At 56.4% G+C, this 13369-nt stretch overlaps 1 protein-coding gene across 1 annotated transcript in view; it reads left to right on the top strand.

The window, feature by feature from the left end:
* Positions 1–13369, top strand: part of PLEC (plectin) — a 134601-nt gene that overhangs the window by 28101 nt on the left and 93131 nt on the right. Inside the window, exons 2-3 of the mRNA XM_077933604.1 lie at positions 10420–10481; positions 12054–12143. Coding sequence (XP_077789730.1) covers positions 10420–10481; positions 12054–12143 — 152 coding nt within the window. The remainder of the gene's footprint in view (positions 1–10419; positions 10482–12053; positions 12144–13369) is intronic.

The following is a 13369-nucleotide window of genomic DNA, read 5'->3' as shown; positions in this document are numbered from 1 at the left end:
CCCTAGGACTGTAGTGTCAAGTTGGAGGCTATAGTAAGCAACGGGTCTGTTTTTCCCTTGGAATGGTTGTGTAAGAACTCCAGAAGCTACTCCCCTATTCTCATGCACGTATAAAGTAAAGGGTAGTCTGTAGTCTGGGAGTCCAAGGGCGGGTGCCGATCTTAACTCCCTCTTTATAGATTCAAATGCTTCAAGTGCCTCTGCAGACCATTGCAATTTGTCTGGGGCGTCTTCGTGTGTCATTGCTGTAAGGGGACGGGTGAATTCTCCGTAGCGGGGAATCCAAGCTCGGCAGAATCCACTCATTCCAATAAACCCTCTAAGTTGTCTCTTTGTCTTTGGTAACGGGAGTTTTGTGATTGTTTCGATCCGATCTGTGGTCAGGGCGCGGGTGCCTTTCCCCAAGATGTGACCTAGATACTTGACTTCCTCTTTACAATACTGTATCTTTTTCGGGGACACCTTATGTCCCTTATCCGCTAATATGTTCAGGAGGGCAATGGTGTCATTTTTGCACGAGTCTAAGTCCCGCCCGCAGAGCAAGATGTCATCGACGTAAAGCCTCAGAGCAGAGCCTCCCGGTAGGGTCACATCTGCTAAATCTTGGTGCAGGATTGATGAAAAAATCGCTGGGGATTCCACATACCCTTGGGGCAGCCGAGTCCAAGTTAGTTGCCCGGTCTGCCACGTGAAGGCAAAAAGAAATTGGCTCTTAGGATCTACTGGGATACTGAAAAAGGCAGAGCATAGATCTATGACCGAGTAAACTACAGTTCCCTCCGGTATGGTGCTTAAGAGATGGTGTGGATTAGCGACTACCGCATGTCGGGGAATGACGAAAGAGTTCACGAGCCTAAGGTCTTGTACTAAACGCCATTTGACCGGGCTTGTATTGGGCTTTTTGACGGGGAGGAGAGGGGTATTGCAAGGGGATGCACATGGGACCAGAACTCCCATTTTTAAAAATTCTTCAATCATCGGAGTTAATCCCTGTATTGCTTCGGGAGGAAGAGGGTATTGTTTAGTGCAAGGAAAGGGTAAATCTTGCCTGTAATTTACTATCACTGGAGTTGCAGATTTTAGGAGCCCTACGGAGGTTGACTCTGTTCCCCATAGGGTTGGAGAGACATTATTCAGAAGTTCAGGTGGGAGGTCAATATTTTGAGTCTGGGCTTCTTGCAGGACTCCCTGGAAATTAAAGATCGATTCATCCGGCATGTGTAAGTAAATGCCTTCCTGGCCACACTGTATAGTGGCATTTAGTTTGCAGAGCAGGTCCCTTCCCAAGAGGTTTACCGGGCTAGAGGTTAGTAGGAAAGTATGGTTTACAGATAGGGGTCCAACCGAGACGTTTGCAGGTTTGGAAAGAGGGCAGTTTCGGGGAATTCCGTCCAGTCCCATTACGGTTCGGGTATCTTCCCCTGGGGTTAGGTGACTACCAGTAAGGGTGGAGTAGGTGGCCCCAGTGTCCAAAAGGCAGTTGTAGGTTTGTCCATCGATTTGCAGGGTACATATTGGGTCAGAGGACGAGAGTTGCAAGACGGGGCAGAGATATGGGAAAAGGTCGGGACCTGCTTTTAGTTGTCAGTACGATTGATACTCGTCCATTACCATTTCGTGAGCCGGATTTGTAGTGCGATTGGCTGGTTTAAAGGGGTTTGTCGGGTCTTGAGGGTGGTTCCTGGGTCTAGGTTGAGGAGGGGGAGGACCGGTGCGGTGTTGTGGTTGGGTCACTGTTGAATTATGTCCATAAGGTGGGTCTGTTCTGGATAGTTTTCTATCGCCGAACCCTGGTTCTGCCGCGTCAGTAAGGTAGGGGCAAAACTTCCTGATATGTCCCTTTCGTTCGCATTTGTAGCAAATACGAGTTTCCCTTGGGTCGGGTCCCCATTGTTTATCCTTGTAAGGGGGAACCCCTCCCGCATAAGCCAGTACTCGTGGTGAGTCAGGTTTTTGATCCCTTTTCTTTCGTTCGTCCCTAGAATTGAACACTGATTTGGCGATGGAAAGTATTTCAGTTATAGTTTTCCCATCGTACCCCAGGTGGGAATTCAAGGCTTTCCGTATATCCGCTGTAGCCTGATCCTTGAAAAAGCCCTTGACTATGACTTCATGCTGGGTATTTTCTGGGTCTATCCCACCCCAGGTTTTGATTGCCGAAACTAGTCGGGTGTAATAGTCAGACGGGTGTTCCTCTGGTCCTTGAAGGACGGTCTGGACTTTTGTCCAGTTTACTGTTCGCTGACCAGCAGCTTTGATTCCATCTAGGATGGCCTTTTTGAAGATCTTTAGACCCCATATCCCATTATCTGTGTTATAGTCCCAGTCCGGGTCATTGAGTATAGTTTGAGCAGTCAGTGGGGTCATGGTGGCGGGACGATTTGGTTGGTAACCTTCCCGGGTCAGGGCTTCCCCAGCCTTTGCCAGTATCTCCCTTTTTTCTGCCTCGTTAAAGAGGGCACCAAGTAACATGTGCACATCCGCCCACGTAGGATTATGAGTCGAGAAAATGGTGGCTATCTGGCGGTGACATTTATCGGGGTCGTCCCTTAAGGAGGGCATTTTGTCCGACCAATTCATCAAATCCGAAGTGAGGAAAGGTTGATGGGTGAAGACCATGCGGGGTGGGTCTCCAGCTCTGACTGGCGGTATGGGCAGAGCTCGCAAGGGGTAGGCACCTTCCACCTCTCCGTTTAACGGAACGTCTCGGTTTCGGGTCCTGCTGGAGACGGGACCCTCTCTACCTCCGTTCAGTAATTGGCCATTGAGCAAGGGCCCTAGATCTAGGTCCGGTTCGTTTCCCCTGGAGCTTGGCGGACTGTTGTTGGGGTTAGGTGGTTGTGCATTTGGCAAGGCTTGGGACTGGGCAGTGGTATTATTGGCTGCGCTTTCCCTTTGCCCTCCACTTCCTCCGCCTGCTCCTGTCCCTGGTCCCGATGGTTGGGGAGCACGTGGCCCAGAGTAGTAGAAGGGGATGAGACTTCTGTCCAATTGTTCCTCCTGGGCTCTAATCTCATCATAAGGGGGGGGTCTGGTCGTTTTAAGAACGGCCATTTGTCGGACGACTTGAGCCTGCTTTTGTTGAAACAAGTCCCGGGCTTCGACGAAAGCATTTAGGTAATAGAGTTGGCGGGGTTTTTCATCGGCCAAGTACGTCTTAAGTGCTCGTATCCTCTCGATGTTAAAGGACCCGTGGGGGGGCCACCTTGAGGTCGGTTCTAAATGGTGGGTGAATGCGACCCACGAAATGTTACAGAGATCCCTCAGCTTCGACTTTGAGAGTCCCTTTCTCCCTCTTAATTCCTTCCAACTAAGGAGAACAAATTGTAGAGGGGTATCGGAGTCCTCTCCAGGGCGGCAAGGCTTCATAGATGCCTGGTCACCGGGAGGAGCCCAGTCAGAGTGCTGGGATGCGTGGGCACCCATCGCTCTACTGCTTACTATAGTTAGGGAAAGAGCACAAACAGGGGAAGGGCGAGGACAAGACTACAATACACACACACACATACAAAAAAAGGGGGGGGGAAAAGGGAAAAATAATATTCTTTCAGTAAATGAGGTACCTCTATTATCCCTACTTGAACTTAGACCTGCCTATCCTTTGGCTGGATTTCTCAACTTAGACCTTTGCAACCTTAGACACCAAACCTTATTCCACGGGTCTCTCACTCCACCCGTCACACAACAGCGGATCCTTACACCACAGTTTACACAACTGTCCCTAGTGTGGGGCCCCAACCCGGGTTCCGCCCCTTCTCCCTTCACGACAGCCTCCTGCCTAGCCTTTGGGACTAAGTTCGAAATCTCCTACTGGACGCTTGCGCAGTGCAATGCCAGATCGGGATCCGAGAAAAGTCAAGTATGGAAAGGAAACAAACGACCTTGCTTTCTCACGTACCCGGGTCATCCCTAACAAAGGTCGCCGGGCAGGAGGGGCGGCTTCGTTTGCATAATTAGCAGATAGAAGGATAGGGAGGAAGAAAGAGAGCTTTGAGGGACGCCTCCAGACGACTCCGAGGGATGGGCGTCAGAGAAAGACAGTAAAGAGCCACGCTTTCCCGGACCTATTTCCAAGACGGAAAACGGGGGAGAAAAGGGATAGAGAGATTAAGACGTTCCTGGACGACCCCGAGGGGGAACGTCGGAAAACAGTAAAGCACCACAATTTCCCCGGTCACAGACCGCGTAAGAACTTGGGGAGAGAAAAGGGAAAGGTTTCGACGTTCCTGGACGACCCCGAGGGGGAACGTCAGACAGTATAGTTCAGCAATCTCCCTGGCCACTTTCCGAAAGGGGAGGATTGGGAGAAAAGGATAGTAGAAGGACGTTCCTGGACGACCCCGCGGGGAACGTTGGAAAAGACAGAAGGAAAGTCTGGCTGTCGTGAGGACGTTACTTCCCCACCCCCCTCCCAATGTATTTGTCTTCAAACCATACTCACGTTCGAAGATGTCCCTCGTAGATCCCGGGATCCTTTCTTTAGCCGGCTTTACCTCGCCTTTGCTCTCTCTGGTTGGGCTTTTGGTGACAGTTGATTACCGCCCACAAAGAGGAGGCAGGGAGAGGAAGAAAGGGATCCCCGAGCTAAGGTTACCCGGTGGCGCCCGATCCCCTCTATCTCCCCCCTCACCTCTGTAGGAGAACCAAGCGTCCCTTCGTGGTCGCCAAAAACTGTTACCGGACAATCCGAGGGCTCTCTTGGACAAACAAAGACACCGACCAGAGCAAGTCAGAGCAAAACAGCAGCCAGTAGGCTTGGTCTTTATTAAGGAAAGACTGTCGCGACAGGGCTCCCACCGTCCACGAAGTGAAGCAAGATGGAAGCCCCGAACAATGGAAGACCCTAACTTTTATTAACCACTAATCCCCTTGACTACACCCACAGAATTACATCATATCTACATCATAATTTTATTAATGAACAGGAGGAGTCGAGGAGGAGTTTCCTAGGTAATCTGAGCAGCCGGTCACCTGGCAGTGACCTCCTCTGCCCCCTCCTCACAAGTCATTTACAGAAACAAAGGAAAAGGTGAAGTCTTCCTACCCCCTGAGGGGGATCCGGCCAGAGTCCTTTATTCGGAGTCGGGTGGAATACACTCCCATAAGCAGTCTATTGTGTTTCTGATGGCATACCGTCTGGGCCCTCCCGAGGGCCATCAAGGCTGCCCCGCCATCCGGAGAAGGGCAGCTTGGTACGTGACTGCACGGTTCAGGGATTATGGCCGGCCAACCCCAGTCCAACCCCCTTTGATAGTCCTTGTTATATGGAGCGTAATAAAAGTGGTCCGGTGAGAATCCATAGTACGGCTGATTTTTGGTGAATTTTTAAAGAACACAGTCACTGAAGTTCAAAGCACTTTCCCTTTTCGGAAACAACTTGCAACATTTTGATTAGGTCAGTCACGGTTCAGTGAACTTGGAAACAGTCAATTGAGAGCTGTCAAAAGGTGAGGGAGCAGACGCTTGCAGCCTGCAGTACCAGCGTGGCCGCCGCAAGGGGCGCTGTTCGGTAACGCTGATTGGTTAACGCGGTTGCTGGTTGACCTGGAGTTCAGTCGTCCGGTCTACCCATAATAAAGATAGGGCGGCACGGAGAGTCAAAGGGAAAATGACAGGTTAGCGCTTCCTTATTTACGGAAGGCTTTTAGGAGACAGCCCTCTGAAGGGTCATCCCTGGTTGAGTAAAAGGGGGGTGCGTGTAGGTGTGAGTGTGGTGCTTATGCGACACGAGTGTACAAGGGGGGGGGGGGGTGATTTCCGGTGACACGTCAGCTCACCTGCAAGGCGCATAGTTAACCCCCTGGAATCTGCTCCCTCTGGGCACAGTGGCTTTGAGAGATTTTGTGGAGGAAGATAAGGCTGTCTCTGCAAGGCGTTGCCTGCAGGTCCAGGGACAGAATGGGCTCCTGAGGGGAGAGGCTGCTGCAGGCCAGACTCTCCTTCCTTGGAGGCTTATAAGCAAAGGTTACGTTCTTTATCTGGGATTCCTGCATTTGCAGGAGGCTGGAATAGATGACTCTTGGGGAATCTGTTGCCACTCTTGATTCCCTCCAGGGCCTCTGGTCAGATTCTGATGCTCTTCTATGGAAGCTTCCTGGAGAGCCCTGCCCTAGTGCTGGTCCAAAGGGGATGAAGGCCTTGAGTCCAAAGTCCCCTAATTTCTCCATGTGCCACACTTGGGGGGGGGGCTGCCCTGCTCCCTGTTTGAGAGCGAAGGAGGGGCCCAAAAATGTCCTGATGGAGGAGCCCCTTGGTGCTGGAGGCTGGCGAGTCCTGGCTTGGGGCTGGGCCTGTTCTCATCTCTCCCTGAGGCCTTGTTTGTTCTGCCCTTCCTTCTCCTGGGTTTGCCCAGGGAGGGGCGGCTGTGGGGTGGAGGGAAGCACAGGGAGGAGCAGCGCAAACAGCTAACTGCCTCCTGCCTGTTTCCTCTTTTTGCCCCCAGGAGAGCCTTTCTCTCCCCCCCCCCCCACAATTCCTTAGCCACTGTGTCCCCTGCCTATGGGGTGCTGCTGCTGCTGGTGTGACTCAGTGTGGGCCTTGGCACCAGGGCAGGATGTGAGCAGCGCCCCCACGTCCTCTGGCGTCAGAGTGCAGGCCGCTGGCCCAGATGTGTCGGCTGCGGCGGCGGCAGCTGGAACTTCTCTGTGGTTTCGAAACTGTTGTACTGCACATTCCTCTGGTGTGCTGGGACCCAGCCCAGTTCTGCTTCTGGGGAGCCAGGCGGGGCCTGGGCCTGGCTGCCCTGGAATGTGCTCCTGGGGCCGTGGCGGGGCGGGGGGGGGGCAGCTACTGGAGCAGCCGCCGCTGCAGACTTTGCCCTGGGTGTCTCTCTGCTCCCAGCTGCACCGTTGGTGGGGTGGGGTGGCACCCAGTGGCCTTCTCCAGACTCTTCCCTCAAGGGGGGGGGGGAATCTGAGGAACCACTGGGGAGGATGAAGGTGCTGCCCCCCCGCCCCCTGAGGTGTGCATGGGGTTCCTGCTCCTTCCCTTGCACCTTCTGCAAGGTTTAGCCCTGCCCCCTCCTCCCTGCCCACACCTGACAGGGCGCCTCCCGGTGTGAACGGAGGGGCTCTTGGGAGGGTTGGCGCACGAACACCCCCGCAGCCCTGTGGCCATTAGTTGGGCGTTGCCCCACTAGCAGGGTGAGTCACAGCCCAGCCTCGTGCCAGCCTGGTGCCTTCCCCCCGGGCAAGCTCCAATGCTGTGCCCACGCTTCCAGACTCTGGGCCTGTCAGGATGGCTGAGTGGCCCTGGGAGAGAGCAGCAGGGTGGGGGTGCCAGCTATTGCCTCCTGGGCCTTGGGAGCCCTGCCTTCTTCCTCTGAGTCTGCTGGCAGCAACCTTCTTCCCTGGTGCTAAGAAGACCTGGCCCACGTGGTGCCCTTTCTGCAAGTCCCTTGGGGGCAGCATCTCATTGTATCTCCGCACCAGCCCTGTGAGGTAGGCTAGCCAGAGAGAAGGGTTTTCCCCAAGGCTACCCAGCAAGTGGAGATTCGAACCCAGACCACAACACACTGCCCACCACGACCCTTTCCCCCGCTCCTGCCCTCAGTGGAACAGACAGCCTTGAGAGGTGCTGAACTTTCCTTCATTGGAGGCTTTCAGAACTAGATGGGATGACCACCTGCCCTGGATTATTTAGCTGTGATTCTGGCATTGCAGGGGGTTGGACTAGATGGCCTCTGGGCTCCCTTCCAACTCTACACTTCTGTGATTCTGCTGGCCTGCCTGCATCAGATCAGGGAGTGGAGCTGGCTGGGAGTCCATGAATGAAAGTGGTGGAAGAAGCTCTTCCTCTGGGTGGAAACAGGAGCGCTGTGTTTCCCCTCTGTGTTGATTGCGGAAGCAGAGGGGGCCTGATCCGCCTTTTCTGCTGGGTGCAAGGCGAGCTCTTCTTCCAGGCCTCTGCTGCAGGCTGGCCAGGAAGCGGTTAAGTTTTCAGGAAGCCCTCTGGGCAGAGCTGAGGTTTCCTGCCGGGCTGGGCTGGGCAGAGCAGGGGAAGCCCAGTCCCCTCCCTCGGGGAGAGAGTGGTGGGCAGGGCTCAGGGGAGGGGCTGAGGGCCCATCCCGGCTGGGGCAGGGCTCAGGCAGTTGCTGGCGGCAGCATCTAGATGCTGCCAGGAGCCGAGTCTGTTTGGTTCAGCGCCTTGTGCCCGGAGCCTGTGCCCACAGCCGCTGCCCCCACCATGTCCCGGCAGAGGCTGCGCAGCCGAGAGGCGGCCGATGGGCCCCCCACCTCCCCGGGGCTGGCCGACCAGAGCAACTCCGACGAGAACCTGTACAAGGCGGTCCTCAGGGCATCGGAGGGCAAGAAAGGTACTGGGTGGGTGCGCTTGAGGGGTTAATGCTGCCCCACCTGGGACAGAGATGGCGATGGGTGGGGCATTTTGCCTTTCCCCACAGCTTGCTTCCTTCCTTCCTTCCGCCCTCGGGGCCTGTGCTATGGGGAAGTGGGAGGCTCTGGCTAGGATGAAGGTCCAAGAAGGATTGTGGCTGCCCCTGGGCTGCGTGTTTGTGTGTTCCTGCACAGGCACCTCGTGGTAGGGCAGCTTTGCTCCTCAGGTGCCCTCACCTTGGCAGCGGGTCTGGGGCTTGGGGTGCTGGTGAGGTGCTCCTGAAAGGCACTCCAGGGTGTCCCTGGGCTCTCGGTGTATTGGGGGCCCCCTAAGCCTGGCACAGCTGGGTCTCCTGGGGTGGCTGTGCTGTGTGTGCCCACCTTGAGTAGGGGCTGGGGCTGCTTTTTTGCTGTCAGACTTGGGTGGGCTTGCCACCTTTTAGTGGGGCCCCTGTGCCTTTAACAGGCAGAAATTCAACAGGTTAGGCTTTCCGCCCCTCTGCAGATTTGCGCCTGTTGACTCTCCACCAGCCCCCCAAAATCCAGGTGGGGGGGATATTCTAGGAGAGCTTCCTTGCCCTGCCCCTGAGGAGGCTGTAGGTCGCCAGCCAGGAGTGGGGGGCAGCACATGAGGCCTTTGGGGTGGGGTGGGCACTCCCCGCACATTCCCTGTAGGGGTGGGGAGGGGCCGGCCTTGAGCTTCCAGGGCTCCTGGCTGCTCTGCTTCTGCTGGGCAAATCCCAGCCTGCAGGAGCCAGAGCAGGAGGAGGAGGAAGGGAGCGAGACACAACAAGCCAGCCCCTGGTCTGGCCCGGAAGCCATGGCAACCGGTCACATGGGGGCTGAGCCAGGGCGCCCGGCCCAGGCGCCAGGGGGTGGCCGAGGGTCCCCTGGGGGCAGAGAGGGGCACCCAGTGACCACTTAGCTAGATTGCTGGCCCAGGTGGCATCCTGTTCCCGGGCAAGACCCCCCCTCCCCAGGGAATCCTGTCTTAGAGTCATGGAACCGTGGAGTGGCAAGGGACCTCAGGGGTCATCTAGTCCAACCCCCTGTCCGAGGGCGCCGTGGGGTTGAGGCAGACTGTGCTCACACCAAGTTTGGGCAGAGGAGCCATGACTCTTTCTGCCACCTCTTACAGTACAGGGTCTTTCCAGGAGGGTGGGGTTTTTTGGGTGCTCTCTTCCCTTTCCACCTGTGCAGCTGGATTCCTTTCTCCCTGGGTGCCCCATTGTTGTCACGGGGGGGGGGGGACACTCCTCCTGATTCCTGTGGCCTCTTTGGGCTTCCGGTGACCCATGAATGTGGCCCTAGTCATGGACTTGGGTGACTGGACAGGGACTATAGCCAGACCCACGGGAGGTGGACCTGTTGGTGGCACTTCACTGGGACCCCCGAAAATGTCTCTGGACCCCGTGCCCTCGTGGGGTGCCGGTTTGGAGGCGTCCCAAGCGCCAGAGGGAAGGACTCTGGCCCAGCAAAGCCCCTCAGGCCTGGCTCCCTGTGTGCAGCTGGCCGGAGGAGGAGGGGCTATGGTGGCGAAAGCGGAGGGCACAGAGCAAGCGCAGGACTTTGGAAAGCTGGTATCACCGGATAAAGTTCATCAGTTTTGTTGCCTTAATTAGTTTTAATTGGATTTTGAATACACGTGCGGTTAATTGTCGTTGCTTTGCATTTTATTGTGTTATTATCTTCCTTCGCGGGTCATGCAAACTGCTATCCCGAATAATCCTTTTTCTAGGACAGGGTGGGGGGCACCGGGCATGAGCTTATGGGACTGAGCGGGCAGTGGATTCCAAAAGTTTTGGGGGTCCTCTTTTTCTCTTGCTGGGGGCCTTGGCTTTTGTGCCAGGCCTGCTAAGGGTGATGGCGCAAGGGGCTGGCACCCGGTTCCTGAGTCACTCTTGCATTTCCTTCCTGTTGCATCGGGTGAATCACCTCCCTGCGCCTGGTGGTGATTCTGGCTACGGCTGCCACTGCCGCCTCCCCCCTCCGCAATTTCCTTCCTGGAGGTGGGGGCTGCCCCCAAACCTTCTCTGAGCTGCTCCCTCCAGCCCCTCGACTCACGTCCGCCTCTCCTCTCTTGCAGACGAACGGGATCGGGTCCAGAAGAAAACCTTCACCAAATGGGTCAACAAACACCTTATCAAGGTAAGGGCTGGGGACACCTTCCCCTGCACCCCCCCAAATAAAAATCCCAGGGAGGTGGCTGGCCAGGCTGAGAGCCTCTCAGGGCTGCCAAGCGAGAGAGAAATATATTCCAACTAAATCAATCTGAGGACACTCTGGCTGGGGGGGGGGGGGCTTTGGGTGGGTGAAGACCCAGCTTTGCCAAGGACATGGGGGGGGGGCTGGTTGAAGGTTGCCTCTTTCTCTTCCCTCTCCCACTCCCCTGGCAGACAACCATCCCACTCTGGATCTGACACGCCCCGTATTTCCTTCCCCTCTGGTGGAAAGAACACCCCCCCCAGCCCGCTTCACTTCTGAATGGGTCTATTATCTCTGTGGTTGTGGGGCATGGTCTGCCCCCCCACCCAGTCCTGTGACTCCTGTTGCCAGAGGTGCCCACAGAACTGTAGGATTGTCCAACTGGGAGGGACCCCAAGGCTCATCTAGTCCAGCCCCCCTGCAATGCAGGAATTACAGTCACTTGGGGGGGGCTGGGCTGTCCTCCTCCTTCCTTTGGGGCTGCAGGCCCCATGGCCCCCAACACCCAGACCCTCCAGTGTCTTGCCAGCCAGTGGCACCTGGGGGGCAGCCCCATCCCCGGAGGGGACTCCTTTGCTTTGAAACCTTGGCAACCTCAGCAACATGCTCTAACCAGCTAAGCTGACCATCAATTTCAATGGGTCTCCTCTGAGTAAAAGCTGAATGCATTCATTAGGGTGGGGGCTCTTCTCTCCACCAGCAGCAGCCTCATGAGAGGTAGAAACCTGCCAGGTGGGACCTGGATGCCCCTGGCCATGTGGTGCCCCTGCCAGGCCTGGTGGGGGCAAGGGCTGGGATGCCCAGTGTGAACCCACCAGTGCCAGGCACCCTGCAGGTTCCGTCCCTTGGCATGCTGTGCCCCCCGGGCTCTCTCTGGGTCTGTTTCCTCTTCTTCCTAACCTCTTTCTCTCTCTCCCTGCCTCCTCTCCTCCTCCTCTTCCTCCTCCTCTTCTTCTTCCTCCTTCCTGGCAACAGCACTGGCGAGCAGAGGTAGGTGCCCAGGAGGTGCCCAGGGCTCTGTCTTGCTCTCTCCTCCTTTCTCTCCATATTTCCTTCTGCTCTGTCCATCCAAACACCCAAAAGTGCCTCGGGGAGAGTCAGGCTGCTGGCCGGTGACTCCCTGGCCTTTCAGGGGACTTCCCCGTTTCCCAAGGGGGGGGGGCTCCCACAGCTTCCCTGCTGCTGAACTCCAGCCCCCACCCCTTGCCCTGTGTTCCCCCCAGGTGGCGGCTGCTGCCAGGAGGGTCTGCAGAACTAGGGATCCGCTCGGAGGCATCTAAGAGTGGAGAGGGGATCCCTTTTGGGTGAAACGTTTTAAGGTTGGCCAAGCCTGGGGGTGGGGGCTCCTTTCAGGATGGGATCAGTGCCCCCTGTGTGGTTGGGGCCTGGGATCCCTAGAGAGGTTGGGGAGAGGGTAGTTTCAGGCCTTGGCCTTTGCTTGCTGGTGGTAAAAGGGTGGGGGGGGGCTGGCTGGCTCCCCCCTGCCGGTCCTGACTCTCTCTTTGCCCCTTCCAGGCCCATCGCCACGTCAACGACCTCTACGAAGACCTCCGCGATGGGCACAACCTCATCTCCCTCCTGGAGGTGCTCTCAGGAGATACTCTGGTACGTAGAATCCTCACCCCCGGGGGGACGGGCAGCCCCCCCTGTACCCCCAGATAGCAGGAAAGCAAGTCTGGCCAACAAGGCCCCCTCCGAACGCTGCACTGCCCCCAGCTCCTGCTGCCTCCCCCCGGAGTGTTTTAGCCCCCTCCTCTCCTGCCTGCTCCCCACCCCCCTCCCTATTGCCCTCCTGCTTGGGGCTCCCCCTCCCAGACCCCCCCCCCAGGGTCCATCTCCCTGCTGAGCCTGGAGTTGCCAGCTCCTGGGCAGACTTTTTTTTGGGGGGGGAGAATGTCCCCCTATCCAGTGCTCTGTGCCTGCTGACTCCATTTTGCAGCCCACCTGAGTCTGAGAGTCCAGGTCCTTCTTTAAAAAGCGAGAGAAGCATGGGGGGGGCAGGAAGGGGGCTTCTTTGCTCAGCTGCTCCCCCCCCCATCTTCCTTTTAAAAAAACATAATTTGCATTTGATTTTACTAATGTAAAGATACAGCAATACCAAATACATGTCCATATTTAGAGATTTCTTGGAATCTCCAGACTTGCCTCCATCCTGGGCCCTGTGGCCAACACTTTCAACTGCGTATTATTTCATCATCCATATTTTGCAATTGTCTGTAGTAATTGTTACGTTACAAGTGTTGTTAGAATCCTGCTAATGTTTTCATCTGCTTGCAGGGGTCTCCTAAATACGCCCCCCCCCCAATCTTCCAGTCCACAGTCCGTCTGTGCCCCACTTGCAGGCGGGAGGGTTGCCCTAGAGAAGCCTTGGCGTGTGGCAGCAAGTGTGGGGCAGAGGCAGGCAGAGAGCCCTGGAGCCCCTTAGAGGAATGGGCCCCCCCAAGACCTACCCAGAATCCCTTTGGGGTTCAGAGCACCCACCCCACCTCCCACAACTCCAGAGGCCCAGAGAGTTAGTTTGAGGAGGCGTCGCCCACCTTTTGGCCCAGGAACTTTGCAGCGCAACGCTGGGTGCCTGCCCTGCCTGGGCATAACAGCTGCTCACCTGCCGCTCTCGTCTTCGGTTGCTCCCCCCCCGCCTCCCCCCTCTGTCTATGCGCTCTAACACCGTAACTCTTGTGCGCTGCACGGGGGTCTCTCTCTCTCTGTCTCTCTCTCTCTCTGCTGCCCGCTCTGTTTGTCTCTCCTCCGGGCGGGACTCTGCCTTCTGACTGCTGCCCTTTGGCCTCTGCCCCCCTCTTTGCTCGGCTCCCACCTGCCGCCGCCCTGTA

The sequence above is a fragment of the Podarcis muralis genome, chromosome 8, assembly GCF_964188315.1.
Source record: "Podarcis muralis chromosome 8, rPodMur119.hap1.1, whole genome shotgun sequence".
NCBI classification, from domain to species: Eukaryota; Metazoa; Chordata; class Lepidosauria; order Squamata; family Lacertidae; genus Podarcis; species Podarcis muralis.
This window is presented reverse-complemented; position numbering and strand designations above follow the sequence as displayed.